Source organism: Amphiprion ocellaris, chromosome 21 (assembly GCF_022539595.1).
Source record: "Amphiprion ocellaris isolate individual 3 ecotype Okinawa chromosome 21, ASM2253959v1, whole genome shotgun sequence".
NCBI classification, from domain to species: domain Eukaryota; kingdom Metazoa; phylum Chordata; class Actinopteri; family Pomacentridae; genus Amphiprion; species Amphiprion ocellaris.
This window is the reverse complement of record NC_072786.1, coordinates 3,886,816-3,902,808: the sequence shown is the minus strand read 5'-3', so window position 1 is coordinate 3,902,808 and position 15,993 is coordinate 3,886,816. Positions and strand designations below refer to the sequence as shown.

General features: G+C 39.6%; 1 protein-coding gene across 5 annotated transcripts in view; it reads left to right on the top strand.

Moving 5' to 3' along the window:
* syt1a (synaptotagmin Ia) overlaps window positions 1-14,786 on the top strand; it is a 234,654-nt gene extending 219,868 nt beyond the window's left edge. For all 5 annotated transcript variants that reach the window (XM_055006771.1, XM_055006772.1, XM_055006769.1 and 2 more), the window contains 2 exons: window positions 5,729-5,862; window positions 10,697-14,786. In XM_055006771.1, the coding sequence (XP_054862746.1) occupies window positions 5,729-5,862; window positions 10,697-10,903 (341 nt within the window). In that variant the 3' untranslated portion in view covers window positions 10,904-14,786. The remainder of the gene's footprint in view (window positions 1-5,728; window positions 5,863-10,696) is intronic.
* The last annotated feature ends 1,207 nt before the right edge of the window (window positions 14,787-15,993 follow it).

The following is a 15,993-nucleotide window of genomic DNA, read 5'->3' as shown; positions in this document are numbered from 1 at the left end:
GACAAGATCTGACCAATAGATTTAGAAATGTATAATGTATAATGGTGTCAAAACTGTCCCTCCTCTCGTACACCCTGTAGGTGTGGAAAAATGACTGACTCTCACAGTATAAAAGACAGTGCACAGCTCAGTATCTTTAGTTTTTCTTGGGATGTTAATTTTCAATTCAGTTCAATTCAATTTTATTTATATAGCGCCAATTACAGGTCAGACTGTTTCAAAACGCTTTACAGAACCCATATGCCTGAACCCTCAGAGCAAGCCATAAGGTGACAGTGGCAAGAAAAACACCCTTTTAACAGGGAAGAAACCTTGAATCACTGCTAAGAACTACTCCTGGATTTTCATCCACAATTAATCCGAATACTGACTTTTCTTTAGAAGATCTTTAACATTTGAACAGGGTCGAGGCCCATGATTTGTAACTTAGTTTCCACTTTACCTGCACGTGTTGCCTTGGCCTAGTAACTAGCCTAATAACTAGCTTAACATGTACAGTACCTTGACTTCCAAGGCCTTGAGGTCGGTGTATCATTCACTAACAGGGTCATGGAAGCCCAATCTTTACTGGATTTGAGAAAATATACATTCCAGTAGCCCAAGCTAATGTTACAAAATTTTCAAATATATCTGTTAAGTTTAAACTTTATAGAGCAGTTCTCTGACAGAATTATTTATTATTATTTACTGTTGCTCTGTCTTAACGTAATTCAACAAGGAAAAATCTCTCAGATTTGACTGTTTGCCCTTTGCCATTTCCCAAATTTTGTCTTTGACTTTGTTTTTACTTCTGTGAGCTTAATGAGGTTTTAAATAAGCAAAAAACACTCATATAGATAATGTAGGGGCATAAATGTGGCAGTATTATCATCTGATCAGTAGGATTCACTACAGAAATACTTTAGAATACCACAGTCACTCTGAAATGTAAGATTTTAAGTTTAGCTGGTTTGTAGTATAAACTGTGAATGTGAGACGTTGATTGCTAAACCCAGTGTATGAAGGGCTTATGCTGTTGTTTAAAATATACAAGGTAAGTCTAGATAAGCTTCTCATTTAGATACTGCCAGATGTATTCATTTCCTGCACACAGCCCTCCTTCACTGTTTTTCTCATCCCAGCACTCCAGCTCAACTCAGCGGGAGAGTAATAATGGACACCCACTCCATTAGAAGCCTGCTACCTTTTCACTCACATCTCTGTCATCTATTTATTCTGCCGCTTTCCTCCCCCTGACTCTGTTTGTGCTGTTTTCTCTCTATATTCATGTCAGCCTCCATGGATGAGCCTGCCACTGTGCAGTCGGGTCCTTATCTGCATAAATTGGATAAAAGATTAAAGAAGCTCTTTCAGTATTTGCTATTGCTAGAAATCCCACACCTAAAAACAGAGGGGTCTTTCTCTCACAGCAGCCCACAGATCAGAAATCCTAAAGCGTTATCAAGACTTTGTGCATATTGGATCCCGAGATAAATCCAGATTATCAGAGCAAGTGGTGTTTCAACAAGTAATTATAAGCTCCGATTCAGAGTCTTACTACGTACTCAGAGCGGTGCACAGCTCTGGGCTTCAGTAGTTAGAGGGGATGATGTTGGCATCGGGCGGGACGCTGCCTCATTAGCATCTCTGACATTATTGTGGTTATTTGTTTTTGTCAAGCAGCGCGTTGTCTTCAGTGATAAATGACACCGTTAAAGTGGACTTCATTATTTTTTTCCCTATAGCTTTACAGTGTTTGTGATTGAGATCAGAGAACATTAAGGATCATTTTGCATTCTTTCCAAGTGGCACCAGAACTTTCAGCAGCCTAGTTTCACTATGAATCCTATTTATTTGAATATGTTTGTCATGAAATGTGTAGAACTTTATTGTTTTGAATGTTTTTCACCTCATTTTATACAGTCAAGAATTTTCTTTTAGGCAGCATGAAGTGGACTCAACCAACCACATTCAGTGAGTTTACATGCTTGCATGAAACCAGTGTCCTGCACTATGAAGCACGTTTAACATACCTGTAACTACTCCGGTCTGATATTATGAATGCCACGCATCATACAGATACTCTTCAGTCAGCCGACGCTGTGAAAACTATGAAAATAAAGACAAACATTTCAGAAATAAACAAAGTTTCACAAACGCGTCTCTAATTAGACGGTTTCCAGAAGTCCTTCAAGCTAGTTTTCTGTCGTTAGACGGGTCCCATATGCTAGCTTGCGACAATGTATTAAATTGTATTAAACCGTCCATACAACGTAATTCAACAACAACAAATAATGCCAACAAATATGAAACAAACATTTTTGAAATAACGACAAAAAACAACAACCAACTTGAAACCAGAAATTCCAAAATTACTTTCTTTTGGACAGCTATAATATCCATAATATCTTTTGTTGTCTGGCTTCCTAAAATGTAAAAAACACAGACACACTACGTGAAGCTAGTTATCAACTAGTCGAACAGGGTTTCTGAGTCTAGCTATCACATGAAAGCAGTGGCGGTGGCACCAGATGACCAATTGCACATGTGGACAATCTGGAGTTCCATATTTGTTACAAGAAGAACACATATAATCCTAAACTAGTATGAGATGTTTCAAAATAAAATACAGGCTAAAAGCAACACAGATGCTGCAGCAAAAGTCAGAAAAGAAAGCTGCAAAAAACTGAAAACTATGTGAATTGACATCAGTATGCTTAATTATCTTCATGCATCATGAGACTGTAAAACAAAGTTACAGACATTCTTTTGTGTTACTCACAAAAAGACTAATCATTCACAAAATAAACAATTAGTTTCAGAAATCTCACATTCTATCTCATTCTTATGACATGTAAAGCAAGTTTAGCCTTATTCTGTCAACTGCAACCTTGTTGGTATTTAATGGCTTTGGGAGCAAGTAAACAACTATATATGGCCCATATGAAGACATCATCAAAATGAATTCTGCAAACCTTAAAAGATCAGCAAGTAGACTGCAAGGCTTTAGTGTTCTAATCAGTTTGTTTTAGGATTAGGTCGCCCTAAGAGACAAAGAGAACAATGAAATGACTTGGAACTATCCCGGTAAGAACTGACCGCCATTGTAAAAAAAAACCCCGAAGTTAAACCCGAAGTTGCGTCAGTAACCTCAAAGCCTTCGTCGTAGTACAGACCTGTTGATACTCAGAGAGCTCATGTTTACATGAACGCAGATGTAAAAAGCCTGTTGGAAGCTCAAATATTCAGTGGTTATTTTTGTGGGTTTTTTGCCCCCTAATCAACAGGAGAATGTGACTTGGTGCAATCAGTCTGTTGAATTTGATGAGCTGACTCAACTTGTTGATGAGCACTTTCAACAGGAAAACAGTGCACTGCAGTAATAGATGCTCAAGATGTCCATTTCTGTGTAACAGGTGTAAATATACCCCACGTTTCTCCTTTTTAAAATTATACGAACCATCTCTGAGCTATAATGGATTGCATGCAGTGAGGAAAAAAAATGGAAACGGACAGGAAGAGTGCATATTCTCTGAACCACAGCAATTATTGAGTCTCTTTTCATCTTTCCAGTCCCTTTTGTGTGTCATTGAAAATTACAGTGGTACATTGTACATTCTTCAGCTGCCCAGAGTTTGGACTCATTAGGCTCTCTGTGAATGTGCAAATTAACAGCCTCACCTGGTCCCTTTAATGGGTCAATTAAAGCCAAAAAACATGGTTTTCATTTCACAGTTTGAAAAGGTGATTGCTCCCTGCCTCGATGTCAGTTTTCTCCCCCAAAAACCGAACCGAGACGCTAACTCTCCTCTTCTCCAATTTGGTTTTGATTACAATTTGGAGTACGTAAACAAATCAGGAGGAGTGGCATCGCGTCATAAATGAAAGTGGTGGGTGGTCTGCTGTTTTCTGATGTGCTGTCTACCTGATTGCAGACAGTGGATGATGACGGACGAAGCAGACCACTTGGCTGCCACTTGAGATGGCATTCGGACAGATGGCAATGAGCCTCTTGAATGGGGAAGGTTAACTGAGTGATGAAAACACACAAGTCTGTGATGGGAATGTTTTCTAACATCTGCTCTGGAGACCTATTTAAACTATATGATATCCTATATGATATCAATATGGTTGTGTTCTGGCTAGTAGCAGCAAACCTTTCCTTTTGCTCTGTGGGGAATTCTAGCACGCTGTAGTTAATTGGTATGCAATTACTGCATCAACCCACACTTTCACCAGCATAGTTGTCAGATGTATGAGAAACTCTGATAAGCCCACTGTATACACTGGACTAGAGGTATCTGCAGATATCAGATCCAATATTTAGTATTTTTCCAATCATCTCTATTATTATCTTTCTTTTTTAGCCAATTCAATTCATAATATGTCCGTAGCTTTGTTTGGTATTGGATTATAAACTACTGTTTTGAAACCTCTAGGCATTATGTCGTTGCCATCTTCTAAAATTGGACATGACTGTTACAGATCTGATTAAGAACCTGTGGACACTGAGCACATCCATACTGCAGTAACCTATCAGTCACGTTTGCAACGTCCTAAAACGCCTTGCTTTATTGTCCATTTTCTTATAAATGGAACCATACTACAGAGGGCCCTCTGTTTACGACGTCCTCGACCTATAGCGTTTTGTCATTTGGTCGGAACTGGTTACGTGGAACTAGATGGCGGGCGGAGCGGACGAATACGTCGCCACTCGGCGCTATAAGATGGCTTTATTACATTCTCTGCTTGTACACCACCTTGGATTGTGCTACATTCACTAAGTTTTTGCCCTTCATTATGGCTCCCAAGCATAAGACAAACTCTTCTGATGGTAATGCTTTGAAGAAAAGAAGAGCCATCTCCATGGAGGTGTAATCAGATATAATAAAACGCTCAGAACAGGGCGAAACACTGACGAACATCAGTCTAGTTGCAAAAACAGTGTAACATATTGTAGCTACCATTTGTGACGAATGAGGGTCATTTATTGAACCTTCACTCAGGCTACTGTGGGCCGTAGCCAACGCCAGAATAACTAGAAAAACCCCATAACTTAGCTCCAGAATTAGCTGCCGTTCCCAGCTCTCTCTACTGCTGACTCTCAGCCAATCAGAGGTGAGCTAACTAAACATGGCACGTTCACTGACATCAGGTAAATCTGGAACTGAACAATAAACATTGAAACCTCAACATCAACAACAACATCAGTCTGTTACAATATTCTATTATTTTCTTGTAAAATGATTCAGACATGCATGAAAGTTGTTGGTATTCATGACTTTTATGAAAAACTGATTGATATCGTGATGCACTTAACGGCTTTGTTTACATTTTCACCAGAGTTCAGACTTATGGTGAAAATCGACTTGCATCGATCCGTAGGAGCGGAACTCTGATATAAGTCGAGGACCTCCTGTATACAAAATCAACATTGTGCGGTTTTGAAGGATCCTTGAAACTAGCAATTGAGACCTTTAACCCATTAGGGGAATATTTGCCGAGGTAATAAATCACATGAAAAATGGAGTCCTTTTCTCATAGGCTTCTATATAATGTAACATTTTTTTGCAGCCAGAGGAGTCGCCCTCTGTTGGTTGTTAGAAAGAATGCTGGTTTCAGGCACCTTCATGTTGCCTTTACTTTTCAGACCAATGAAGTCAATGGTTCCACTATCCTAAAGTGGCCAAATAAAACTTTAATCTTTCAAACAATGTGCAAAATAATCTCCTTTTCTCTTTTTCTGTAGATCCATATGTGAAGATCCACCTGATGCAAAACGGCAAGAGGCTGAAGAAGAAGAAGACGACAATCAAGAAGAACACCCTCAACCCTTACTACAACGAGTCCTTTAGCTTTGAAGTCCCGTTCGAACAAATCCAGGTATGTTTTTTCACATTTTTTCAAAGACATTCTCAAATCTCTGAAATCCCACTTTCTACAAGGCAGCGTATTAAATGGTGGGGACAATTTGATTTGTACTATAAAAACCAGCGGCAAACATTTGGTTGCATATAAGCAACTGATAAGTGGGAGCTCATTTACCAAATAATCAGTTTAGAGGCTTTTCATCATAACAGTATAATCAAAGCACTTCAGTTTAAATCACCCTCGGTTTTGCAATTTGACAAGCCATTTGCTCAGTGGATGTGATTGTCTGCACCGTTGTTGCCCGTAGCATGTATCTCAGTGGTGTTTGTAGCATGTCTGACAGTGACTACCATGCATATCATTATTTAGCTGTATTTAACCAAGTATGCACAGCGACGTTTATAGTATGTAATGCTTTAGTGGAGGATTTAAGCAAGACAATGGTTTGATTGAAGACTTTTTCCACAACGTTATGAAGAAAAAGGAAAAAGAATGCATGAACTGTGCCAGAAAGGAAAAGCAACAAACAAGATTATCTCTTCAGGCAAGACAGTAATTGAGTCAAATTGATTAAGCCTGTCACAGCTCACATATCACAGGTTTGGTACCACGAGCCTCAAAATTCAATTTAAACACTGCTGATCCCAATCAACCCCATCCAAATGAAGCCCTTATTCAGCACTGCTGATACCACCATGATGGTTGAATCTGCATTTCTTATCTCACTGAAGAACCAGGCTGATCAGTAATTGACTGAATCATAAACTTGTCATTGATTAGGTTTATCGAACGCTAGAGAGCATACTTTAGAGCCCTAATTTAACTTTGACGATTCAATCAAGTGCCGACTACCAAATAGGTTGGTGTAAATGTTAAACTAAGGAGCTGTTTAAACATCCTCATCGTAGCTGACAACTCTTTAGGCCTGTGGCTGCATCGCGTCTGATTTTAAATGAAGACACTCAAGAGTTGTGGTGACTTTTAATTACACACTTTCTGCTACAGTATTACCTCTTTCTGTGTGTATAGTGGGAATGAAGTTTAAGTTGTACATCAATTTCTCAGGCAGAATGTTTTCTTATCCTGTTAACATTTACAACACATTACACAGGCTGCGTATAGAAAGCTGCAATTTAACCGCTTTTATCGACAGAGGCAAAGTGTTGGATGTAAGTTTAACTTGACCTTGGGACTTTTTAAGTAACTAATCGAAAGATTCTAATTGTCTCAGAGATTGTGTGGGAATTACAAATAGTGCTTTTAATTGGTCTGTCTCGTAGCACTAACAGAAGCTTAGGTATCGACTGACGGCTCTCCAAATCTTCCTTAACACACACGCACACGCACACACACACACACACACACACACACACACACACACACGATTAGTTGTAAAGCAATCAGTGACACCAGGCTTCTACATATTCACTTATTACAATAATAGCACTAAACGACTGTAGAACTCAATCTCTTGAAAGTTTTTGGTCCTTCTTATTTGACCTAAACTATGAAACTTGAACATTAAAGAGATATCTCGGCTTTTTAAGACCTGTTAAGTCATAGAGAAAGAGTTTTAAACGTACATTATACAAATGAAGTTAAGCGCATCATAGATAACTGTCAAGAGTTTAAGATTAAGATTGAGATATAATAATATAATCCTAGTTTATTCTCGTTTTAGTAGATTTAGGTGGACAGTTGGGTGCAGTAACTCTGTGCTGCCACCTGATGTCCTGTTAGCCTGTGAGCTATAGATGGATCTATTGAACCAAAGCTGTGGCTACTGAGGATGTCAAGCATAAACAAACCTCCAGGGCTAAAACTTGAAATCATCGCAAAAATGCAGAAAACTGCACTTCCTCAAATGTCCACTTGAAACTGGCTCCAAAAGCGAGTCAATCCCCACACACCCCCATGTTAGCATGCCTCTTTTTATAGCAGAATTAAACCTGTTTACTGCCTGTTGCAAAAAACAGTTTGGTCTCTGTATCCAAGTTTCCAATTCGTGACAACTATAGTTGGGCTGGACTTTTCTATAACTTGCCTGTTTAAGTTGTATTAAGCTTAAAGTTCGACATAATTCGGAAACAAGACAGTCCATGACCCACAGAGGATTGCACGGCCCTCCTCAGCTCCATTCATGCTCCTCCTCTGCTTGTTTTGGATTAGTCAAGAGGTGGACAGAGCCACCACACTAAGCTTTACAATCGCTAGTCAACAACCCCATAGATGTCGTCTCAGAGGGTTTGTCCATCTTTATATACAGTCAGTAAAGTGTGTCCGGCCACCTTTGCTTTTGCCAGAGACGCTAAACAGAAGTACAAGGTGTCGTGCTGTTCATGACATGAGACTGATATCAGTCTTATCATTTCACTCTGAGGAAGACAGCTATTATGTAAGCTTATTTCCCAAACTGCTGAGCTGTTCTTTTTCATAACATGATTACTTTTGGTATATCAGTCACAGCAAGGACGAATAACGCAGTCTGGTCAGCGATGATTAGCCAGAGGATCTGCTAATTTCCTTTCAAAGACAACCTTGTTTCAATGAGCATTTTGAAGGTGAACTGCCACTTTAAAAACCAACTAACCCCAACTGGCCATCTGGGAATCTTATTCAGTATTTCATTACATGGCATATTAGGCATGCTCTTTCACAACAGTGGCTCTGAGCTCATGCAGGTGGCAGTAGCCTCATCTCGGTGTGCCGGTGGATCGAAACTTAATCAGAGCTCTTTGTGCACTAATTCATATTCTCTGCCAGAGATTGACGCCCAGGCCACTCCTCTTTGCAGTGTCCCTTTGAATAAACACACACACTGAGGCTGAGTCTTAGACCTCTGAGTAATCAAACATTCTGCTGCGTTTGGCTCTGAAATAACTGAGGGCTGGTCTGGAATGTCTGGTACTGGTAATCAACATTAATGGCTGAAGGAGTGCCTCTTTGCCCGCATTACTCCACTACTTAGAGAAATAATCAGGATTAGTTTTGTACGGCCTAATACACTCTGCAGCAGTTTGTCTTTGTTAGATTTTCAAATCAGCTGTTAGAAACACTCTAAGCATCTATACGGTGTGTAGTAAGTCATTCTTAGATTCAGCTGCATTGCTTCATGTGTTTGCATTTTGAATCTGGAATATTGCCTAGCTCAAAAAGATAGATATGGAGACAGATAGATGTCTGACAGTCTATCACTTACAATGAATTGAGTATAAGATCACCGAAACCAGTCTATCTGGTTGTAGAGATGGAGTAAAAGCTATTTTAAATCAACTTATAATAGCTTTAGATTGTATTAAAAAAAACAGTCTCTGGGGATAAATAGTAGTCACTTACATCTGCATTCTGTCTAACACCCAGCAGAGGGCGACTTCTCTGGTTGCTTAAAAAAAATTGTATAGATGTTCTTATAACTTGATCTGTTACCTCAGTAAACATTTTCCTGATGCACGAAATTGTGAAATTCATAGTCTGACTTGCTAATTGTATGTCTTCTTTAATACAGCATGATGCTCATTTTTAAAATTATTGTCCCATTTAGAATAAAATAGATTATAAAGCTTTTTTTAGGGCGGGGCTACATTGTGATTGACAGGTCACTTAAATATGCCATGCGTAGTGTCCTCAAATTCTCAATCAGATCCATACAGTGTCACATCTGATTTCAAAACACCAAGATGACAGCGCCCTCAAGGTTGCCCAATTTCGGTCCACTAACCAATAGGTACCGTCATGTTGGGTGTATCTATCTTTTGTATAGTCTATGATTACATTATATTCATTTATCTGTATTCCACATTGACCCATTCTTTAACAGATCTAAACAAAGGAAGAAAAGCTGAGGGTTATTAGAAAATGGAATGAAAGGGAGTCCCTCTTAAACTAGTAACTAAGCAGGGATGTTATAGAGTCTGTCTAAGCAAATCTTATGGTATAATCAGTACACTATTACATGGATGTCCAGTGTTTATGAGTCGGACCAGACACATCTTCAATTTCAGTCTTTATTCTGAACCCATACTACTAGGGCTGGTCCGAATAGCAATTTCTGGGCTCCGGATATTCGGGCCCAATTATTGACGAATATCCGAGTATTCAGCTCATCTACGGGCTCATCTACGGGCATTTTCGGACAAGAGGGAACTTCTGGTTTGGTTCACAGTGTAGCCAGCCTGCGAGAAAATGTGCTCCGACAGGGTGGAAGTGACCAGAATGCACAGGCAGTATTTGGCTGCTAATGCTAGTTTAGGATAGCGGTCACAGTTGTGTCTCCTCCATCCAAGTGGGCCAGACTGGACTCAAGTAGAGTCCGCCAAATCTTGCTCCTCAGGGTGTTCATCATCGAAGTCCGACAGCGTTAGCATTAGCATTAGCATGGATATCTCCGTCTTCAGGTACTCCGGGTATTTGGATCTCAAAAAGAATTTTTGGATATCACCACAACAACTGAATATTTGGATATTTGGGTCCAGCCCTACTAACTACAAACCTGTAAAGTTTTGTGACCACGTCTTCCACAGACGTCAGGCTATTGCATTGACGAATTTCCCCATAGACAGAGTACGGTATTTCCTACTACAGTTGGTACCTCAGGGACTACGCAGACCCATAAAGTGAAAACTATACCAACCACATGATCACATTAAAATAAGGCAATAACATAGTAAAATAAATAAATGGAAGGAGTAGAAAGACATCTAGATACACTTTACAATGAAATCAGGATTTCACAAGTGCCTAAAAGTGGACAGTATCTAAACAAAATGAGAGAAACCATCCATTTGCTGACGACACTTTCATTTACTTTCATGTGTCCCCTCTTCTCTCACTCTTGCCCCCTCTACAGAAAGTGCAAGTTGTTATAACTGTTCTGGACTATGACAAGATCGGCAAGAATGATGCCATCGGCAAGGTCTTTGTGGGCCTCAACAGCTCGGGGACGGAGCTGCGCCACTGGTCCGACATGCTGGCCAATCCCAGGAGACCCATCGCCCAGTGGCACGTCCTGAAGCCCGAGGAGGAGGTGGACGCTCAGCTCTCCACCAAGAAATAGGCAGGGCGCTTTCAGTACCTGCCTTGTAGTACTCTTTAGCCAGTATGTGTAAATACCTCAGTGATATATGGGTCCATCCATGTAACCCCGCCCCCGCCTCCCTTTACCTCACCCCTCAGCCTCCCCCAGCTTTACTGCTCTCCTGATTTCACAGTCCTGACTGTCCCACCACATCCCATTCTGCTTCTTTTCTATCAGGTTCTTGCGTTTTATTTTTCGTTACTCTTTGATTTAGCAGTTTTTGATTTCCATCTCTAAGCCCTTAATTGCCCCCGACCAAATGCCCCCTTCTTTTAAGCAATATGATCTGTATAGATAGCGCATGACTGAAAGAATTTATTGTACCACAGTTGTATATATAAGTATGCAGACAAAAATGATTTCTAGTTTATGTGTTTGTATGTTGTTACCCGTTTCCTAATCTGTGTATATCTTGATGTTTTTAATAAGATGTTCTATTTTAAATTATGTAAATGCAGATATAGAGGAAAGCCAATATTATATATCCCAGGATTTAAAAATTCTACCTTATTACCTTATTGCATTCCAGAAAAAAAATTAATTCCAACTTGCAAGACACTAGTGGAAATATATTCACATCGTAAAGGACGACGTCTGACTTTAAGTTCAGAAAAAGGATCATCACAGAAAAGACAAACGGATGAATATATTCACACAAAACTCCAAAATACAAGGCCATTAACTACTATGGTTCTGTGGGAAAAATTATGCTGCTGGAAATTATACAAGCACATGATTTCTTACGACTTTTTGTACTTATTTCTCAATCAGAGGACCTATGTGTTTAGCTTGATGCACAAAAACTATAGTCACTGCAAACCAGTTAGCATTTCATTTCGTCATATTTGGCAGTTAAGTGAAATAGGTCCTCAACTTTCACTTCTACTGGCTCATTTTATTGCCTCCCAAAAGATTAAGTTCTTAATCCTTCAGAAACAGACCCCCACTTGAGAAAAAAAGCACCAAGCTGTAGCCATTGTGTCCTTAAACTCGTTTAACAATATTTTGTTAACTGCTTACTTTAAACAGCCTTGTCGTTGTTGGACGTATATCGTATTTAGGCCGGGCTCTGATCTTTGAGAGGGAGTTTTAGAGAAAAAAACAAACACAAAGAGTTGCGGCTCTGGTTTTAAGAGGACTATTTTTTAGAGCAATTCAGCGTCTTGACTATTTTTAGTAAACTGCATGATTTTTTTTACAATCTTTACTAAAGGCTGGGACGGGGGGAGATCTACCGACACCAGGGGAAGCTCTTCTAGTACGATCCCCTTGCCTTCAATCAGAGAGGACATAAAAAAAAAATAATCAAGAGTAATGTTTAAACTGGTCAATGTAATATTGACGGAAGTGAGGCGAGTTTCTAAACACTGCCATTTTCAGGGAGGTGACTTATGTAGAGGCCCTCTCTTCATGCACACTCCCACTTGCTAGTGGTTGTAGCTTTGGTTTATTGGGAACAATGTCTTTGGCTGCAGTGGTGCCCTGAATCGCAGTCTTTGCTTTACGTTGCCTTCTCACAGTGACAATAGAGCTAGCCATGTTTTACTGCCAATTTTAACTTTTATGTGGCTGCTGTTTTGCACTGGATGTCTTTGAAACTAGCTTGTTGACTTTTTTCGTAACCGTTTTTTGGACGATCGTTGGCTGGCTTTATTTGAGGACACCTGCGGGGGGGAGCCAGAAATCCTCCTGCCGGTTCGGCTTAATTTAAAGAAAAAAAAAAAGGGGGAAAAAAAAAGAAAGCAATGATGACAAATCAGCCAACGGCAATTACATCAGTTTCGTTTTCTTGTTGGCGCAGGATTACACCAGGAGAGCACGAAATAACCGTACAAGTTAATGGTCTGCGTAGGCTATTAGTCCATCATGTCCTTTACTACGGGTCCAATTAGGAAAGGAATAAGTTTTAATCCATGAAAACCATGAAGTCTCTTATCTTGGAGGAACCTCTTGCATATACTCGATGCTAGCTTCAGGAGGACTTTCTAAATGTTTTCAATGTTATTGTGTAGGTGATAGCACTATTATGAAAAAGCTACTTGTCATTCCATAGGAGTCTCTGAGGACTGCTTTGTGTATCACTGTGACTGCTGTGTGTGCTTAGAGATGTAGACTTATCAGTAGGTAGCGAAAACAGTTTGTTCTGTAGTGATGTCGTAGCGTTTAATGCCATTTTCCCTTCTACACGCAGAGAGAGAGAGAGAGAGCGAGAGAGAGAGAGAGCGTGACGTTGCCCGACGTCACGCAACCCCAAAAAAAAAAAAACCAGCGTTTTATCCGAGCGCGAGCGGGTCGCTTCACCCAGCATTTTGTTGAGCACTGTGCAATACTTGTATGTTCATCCCATAGTGTTAACGTGGGTGGCGTCGCCCGAGGATTTAAAAAAAAAAAAATAAAGCTAAGATGAGTCCAGAGAGATGTTTCTCCTTTCCAGTGAGATGGTTAGGACACAGCACATGTAGATTCAGCTTATAGGTTGGAGCTTGACACCTGTCGACCTTCTCTTTAGGGTTCCCTCCCCTTTTTCGCGGGTTCGTTTTCTCTTCTTGCACACAGTTCCAGCATCAGAAGTTTCAGGGAGTCTTCGTAAAATACCAAACAAGATTCTGCATTTAGATATCCCCTTAAAAATGCCATGTATATACTCACATAGTCATGTCAGAAATGTATATCTAGACTATAAAGTGACATGAATATGATTATTCAGCCGTAAATATATCGTTGATCATCATCAAATCAACATCACAATCACAACGTTTTTGTTTTTGTTTTTTTTTTTATTTCTTACCTGCCCTGTTGATTCAAAAACTCCTTTTATATTTGAGATGAAAACTCTGAATGTACAGTACGGACTGTGTTGGTGTAGATTACTTTAACTGTGAGATTAGATGTACTTTGCACTTTTTGTTGTAAAAAAAAAAATTATAAATATATAGTAATTTTGTTAATATTTTTTCAACTATTATGAATTCATTTCATAGCCCTTCAAGGGGTAAAACCTCCCCTGTCTGATAGCATTCCAAAATCATTGAATATCCTTTAGTACAGCTGCATTCCCAGTCCCTCTGTCCGACTGAGGGGTTCTTTTATTTGACATGTTTTACATACGTAGATCCATGAATTCCAGTACAGCTTCAGATTTAAATAAAACAATGGATTGAATTCAAAGATAAAATGGCCTGAGCAATTTGATCTAAATTCAGAAAGGTTGTACTAAAGGAATTGTCTGGTCAAAGCTGAAAGAAAATCAAATCAGAAATAAAGTGTGTAAACCTGTCAGGGAACTCAGTAATCGGCAGCATTGCAGAACCCATCGGATTGCGGGGTGTGTGGAAAAACTACAAAGCAAAAGCCATTACCTGCACTCCAACGCAATGCTGCTGTCATTTACGATTCCCTACCAAAGCACGCATGCATAATCAAATCCCCAAATTGTCCTCTTGTGATAAAGAAATCTTATCAAGCTCTCTGTGTGACAAGAAACTCCAGATTCTCTCCAGTGACACCAACAAAAAGCCACGCTGACCTTTCAAAAGCAAAGCTGTGTAAAGTATTAGAATCTGATGCTGTAGAAAGATCCTAGTTGCCTTTGTGTGTATCAACTGCCTGCTTGAGTATTTTGTGTGTGGAAACTTTTCTCTGTAATCTCGTAGAACTGTTTGGGGTGTTTTTCCTGCCATATCGCTCGCGGTGACGGCGAGTCGCTGACAGTTATATTTGCTGTGTATACCTTCATTTTTGATGAGGTGTTTTACAGTTTTGTTTCACTTTGTGTAGTGATTCACTCTGTGGAGTTTTCTGACTGTTGTTATATAACTTCATATACACAAATGATCAATAAAAATGTTTTATTTCCTGTTGATACAGAAGCCTATCATGTCGTGTTTTCAGCAGAAGCGTCTCTGGAGGCAGCAGAGGAGCAGGTTTATTAGCAAACATGACCTTTATTATGATCACTGTAGGGTCGGTATTGATTGTCAGAACTTTGACTCACTCCGGCTGCACAAAACTCCCCTCACTTCAAAAAGAAAACTGTGTGCATGCATGACATATTCAGATTTTAATTAATGATGATGTTTGCTTCACGACACTCTGTTGAAAAGGTCACTACTGCCATCTAAAGGACGCACAGCAGCACAACAAAAAAACAGATTAAGTTTTTCCATTTCACTCTGGCCACAGATCAATTTCTATTAGTAAATATTTACTAATGCGTACCAGAGCCAGAAGACGGGGACAGGAGTTTGTCCTCCACAGGAACATGATTTCATATTAACGTGATGCTCAGCTGACAGGGAATCTGATGACCAGAGGATGTAGATTTATAGATTAGAGGCCGCTGCTGTGACATGAAGCTCATTTGGATGTTAGGACTCATAAATCTCATCGGTTAAAGATGTCCGGTGAAGTTTAAACTGCTGCTTTGTCATCAGTGACACTTTTATAAACTGAAATATAACACCTAGTTTCTTTAAATTTCCCTTTTAAGTAGCTGATATATTGGTTGGTTTTAGAGCTGTGTTATTAAATGGAAACATAGATGTGTATTGCATCATTTCATACATATTTCCTACATATTTTTAGGGTCCGAGCACCGACGGTGTGAAGACCCTATTGGAATTTATTTATTTTTTATTTATTTATTATTATTCTTTGCCCGCCGGGAAATCGCCATTTTTGGCGGCCTTATCATACCCCAAAACGCGTCAAACTTGGCATGCTCATCAGGACTGGCGAAAAATTTGATATTTTATGGGAGTTGCGCATGTGTGTGGCAAAATGGCTCCATAGCGCCCCCTACAAAGTTGCAAAAAGTTGTCATTAGGCCAACTGCCAGACTGTTTCATCTACAGTTACAAAACTTTGCATGCATATGCAGCACATCAGGACACACGAAAAAGTCAATCATGGCCACGCCCTAAACCCAACAGGAAGTCGGCCATCTTGAATTAGCTGTAAATTTTTTAAAATTAATAACTCATCGGGGATAACTCCGAGAGACCTCAAATTTGGCCAGTACATGCAAACACGCGACTTGATGAAAAGTTATCAAAATGTTCATCTCATTT